This window comes from Pecten maximus, chromosome 16 (assembly GCF_902652985.1).
Source record: "Pecten maximus chromosome 16, xPecMax1.1, whole genome shotgun sequence".
In the NCBI taxonomy this organism is placed as follows: Eukaryota; Metazoa; Mollusca; class Bivalvia; order Pectinida; family Pectinidae; genus Pecten; species Pecten maximus.
In genome coordinates, this window is record NC_047030.1 from 6,235,356 (window position 1) to 6,239,603 (window position 4,248).

General features: G+C 35.8%; 1 protein-coding gene across 1 annotated transcript; it reads left to right on the plus strand.

Annotated features, from left to right (window-relative positions):
* The first annotated feature begins 356 nt into the window (after positions 1-356).
* On the plus strand, positions 357-3,890 carry LOC117314572. Its single transcript, XM_033868639.1, has 2 exons — positions 357-1,265; positions 3,750-3,890. The coding sequence occupies exons 1-2, from the start codon at positions 357-359 to the stop codon at positions 3,888-3,890; spliced, it is 1,050 nt and encodes a 349-aa protein (XP_033724530.1).
* Positions 3,891-4,248: the final 358 nt, after the last annotated feature.

The window sequence follows — 4,248 nt, forward strand, 5'->3', positions numbered from 1 at the left end:
ACCTGATCAAACCAAAATTGCGCGATATTTAACTACGAACTCAATGTTGATTGCAGTCAAAATTGTCTATAAGTTTTACGAATTACTGACATGACAGAATATTTACATGACCTAAGTTATCGGCACATTCCAGCAGGACAAACCCTACAACTATACCACAGTTGCCCAGGCAGCACGTGAAAATGCTCAATTACGTCCAAATAAAAAAAAAAATCTTTAGAGAATTGGACGGGTCACGTTAAAGTTTGACCATTGCCAGTCTGTACAAACAGGCAGAACAGCAGGCTAGATACCTGGTGAAACAAGGAATTAAGAAATGCGAAACTGTGGCCTTGTTAGGCCCGAATACACTAGAGATGGCAATTGCGACCTTAGGAATAATAAAAGCTGGAGCTGTTGTCTTCACTATCGTGCCCAACCTGAAAAAAGATGTAATTCAAATTGTCAATGCAAAATTCATCTTGTATGATTGTGGTAAAAATAGCAGTTTCCTAACTCCTTTTAAGGATATACTGGATCGCTGCGGAGCGCTAACAGCAGATCCATCTACTGAGCATAATATTAAAATACTTTCTCTGAGAGAAACAGGTTTATACAATGTGCCAGTTATAAATCAAAATATGCTCTCACAAAATATAGCAGAAGCTGAACTCCCACATATCTATCCAGAAGACAATGTGATAATATTCTCAACATCAGGAAGTACCGGCATACCAAAGATGGTTTGTCATTCCAACTTTGACTGTGCAAACATCGAGCAACGTTTAACAGAGAACTACCAGCGTATTGTTTACAATGACATATTATTCTTCTGGGGATTAGGATCCATTGTTAATACCGTCATGCGAAGTGAAACTTGGGTATTTCCGGAAACAAACGTGACATTGATTTGTCCAAATATAGATTTTACTTGGCGCATTTTAAAAGAAGAGACATGTTCGGACGCTTTGCTTACGTCTTCAGAAATCCGCAAGTTACTTGAAATGCCCAAGTCTGTTGCAGAGGACAGATTCAGGCTGAAATATATACATACTAGTGGTGAGATCATTGACAACTACTGCATTCGAGCAGTGGGACAACTCTGTCAGGAAATGGTGATTTTATATGGCGCAACGGAGTGTCAAGACATCAGTTTGAAAATCATCAGTAATTTCAGCGAACGTCTTCAGACGGGAAATATTGGTGAACGCGTAGCGTGGGCTGAAATCAGGGTCGTGGACAGCCAAGATAATCCCATCAAAAGGGGGTTAACAGGTAAAATCCAGGTACGGTCACCGTTGGCAATGACGGGATATCTTTCCAACCCAGATTTATCGAAGGAAGTTTTCATAGAAGAATATTGGTGTAGAACAGGCGATATCGGAAAAGTATCTCATTATACAGGGAAGAGAGATTGAGGTCGTAACCAGAGGTTCAAAAAGAATATATCCTAGCAAGGCGAAACCTCTCGGCGGGTTGAACGAAATCCCGCCTTATTTCTTAAAGTTTGAAACGTTCCCGAAATTAGGCACGTCAGCAAGCCACTACAAGATTATTATTGACATAACCTTGAAAACGTTACTATGTATATGTACCTGATGAAAATTGTCTGAACATGTTTGTGTGTGTGTGTTTTGTTTTATTTTGTTGATGTTTTTGTTTTGTTTTTGTTTTTTGTTGTTTTTTGTTGTTGTTGTTGTTGTTTTTTACAACTAACTCTAGATAGAATATCGCCTGCTAGCTAAGCAAATCGTCATCCTGAATTCTATCAAACGAAAAATGTCTGCATTACTATCGATCTAAGTTTATGAAGTATATCATTCTTAAATGGAAAGTCGTGTTTTCATTTTTAGAATTATAATTCAATCGGAGATAAGATCCTGTACGCCTTCATCTGGCAATAAGACAGACGAATAGTAGAAAAAAAGAAGTACAAAAGATCAATAATTCAATAGATTTCATAATGTTCAATATTGGTTTACAAAAAATAATAATAAAGCGATTATTTTGAATGTAGCATGCTAATTTGTCGTGTTTGCCATCGTAGGATATGGATATTGAAATTGGTAACATGACAGACCCATAATCCGCACTAGGTAGACCTTTGTATATGTTAGCTGTAAAATTGCTAGTTTGTAAAATATTCATTGTTCTACAAATAACTTCTTGATCAAAGTTGTGGACAGCTGTGGGCGATAAACATATGGTGTTTATGATCATAAATAATCATTGTTCTGTATATTGATACCATCCCCACAAAACAAAACATCAATAAATTTGTAGAAGTTCGTAACACATTAACAATAAAGGATGACATTAATTTGATTACGTTTCTTGTCAAAGTAGTTTTAAAATAGCACTCTTCCAGATACGATATCACTAATTCTGTCAACTATGATATTAGCAGTATAATATATAACCTCAAATAATGTTCAAAGAAAGAAAAATCTATAAACAATGATATTTTTAATGACTTAAAATTACCATAGTTGTAGGTAACCTTTATGAGAACTGAGATCAAAAGTTATTGATATTAGTAATATAATTAATCAATAACCAAAGATATGGGTAGCTGTTCATTATTTCCGTGAAATAGCCTAGCGTTAGTACTAAAAGTGTTGCTGGAGCTTCCGCCATCATCTTCCGCGATAATAAAGAAACTATCACTTGTATTGTATTTTGACAAACTGACATATTGAAAACAATTTCTTTAAATTAAAGAACAAACTTGTAAATGAAATACAGTGAAAATGGCAGGGAGGGAAACAAATATCAAATTATTTTCGCATGTCTCATCTTTGTCTGGTTTGATATTGAAAGAAGAGAGACAAACAAGAATATGGAAGATGGTTTGTATGTAGAGGTGTAGATGATAATGTGGGTGGTTTAGCTAAACGATTTTTATTCTGATATTCTTTCCTAACCACAGCTTTTGGTACGCCACACTTTTGGTGAGAAGCTATCTTAACCATTGCATGAGAAGTATTTAATAACTTATTTAATAAGACTTATGTGTTGAAGTATCATTTACACCCAATAATATTCATATTTATTTTTTTATTATGTACAAGATATTAAACTGTTCATCTAACCGATGAGATACTGAGAATACGACAAAATAATGTACAAATTATTGAACGAAAACATGTATAGTTACAATAGAGAAATAATTCGGCTGAACAGTTTCAATGCAGGTGCAAAGGCAGCACATGCAATGTCGTGTATAAGCCGTTAGCGCCGAAAAGGGCAGCTCCGGATGTATGCTACCCAGGGAGCAGAGGATAATATTGGCTGGTTGCAAAAGCCTGATAACCACTGATAATAATTTGATAACCGCTTTGGGACGGATTTATTGCTGTGATGTAGCTGTATATAAAACTCCAAATTATTTATATCTTTTATATTATAGATAGACTTTAGAAGAAAGTCTCTAGATCTAGTCGACTATATATTTCAATCTTTTAAATTACTATAAACATTGAATTTTGAATTCATTGACACTCGCAACTTGTACTTTTCTACCTAACCAACTATTCGATTAGAATGAATTTTCAAAATTGAAGCATAGCTAAAATTAATTTGTCAATGTGTATAGGAGAGTGAGAGGTGAATCATTAATATGTAATTGTATCTATACATTCCATCAATAAACAGTATCGCATTTAATTATCGTTATTGTCCCCCTACTGTTGGATGTTGTTGTTGTTGTTGTCGTAGAGATGACAAGAGCCCAGGTTCGATGTCTTATATTTAATTGCGTAATCGTATAGCTTTACAGTATTCTACTTAACTCACGCCCAGCTCTCAATGAAGATGGCGGTGAAGGTGTCGTTGCGTCCCAGGAGTTCCAAGTGCCAAGTGCCAAGTGCGAGGAGCAGAGATTCTGCTCCCGTATTTATGGACACAACTAGGAACCCGGTTATTACGCCGTCACAAACACCCGAAAAACAATGGTTGGCCCGATTGACCCAACCACATCAAGATTCTGTCAAATTGAACCAATTTTAGCTTCAATCTACAGAATCCTGGCGCCAATTGTTTATGTTTCTGGCTGCAGAGCCAGGTGTCTTGGTGACACACGTCGGCAAATTCACTAGTGACTATTTACATGACATTTCAATTTACTACGTAGACAAATTAATATACAATATTGGTCACCAAATTCTAGGTTTGAAACAGTTATGTTTCGAGAACATTCTAGAAAGTTCTACACTATACATTCAAGTAATATCATATCCAAGGCCGCGTTACATAATGACCTAACATCAC

What these genes read in the sequence shown, in the direction of transcription:
- LOC117314572 (XM_033868639.1), top strand. Translation starts at nt 357, where the DNA reads ATGGCAATTGCGACCTTAGGAATAATAAAAGCTGGAGCTGTTGTCTTC. An exon ending in GGTTAACAGGTAAAATCCAG is followed by an intron (nt 1,266 to 3,749) that starts GTACGGTCACCG and finishes GTAATCGTATAG; the next exon opens with CTTTACAGTATTCTACTTAA.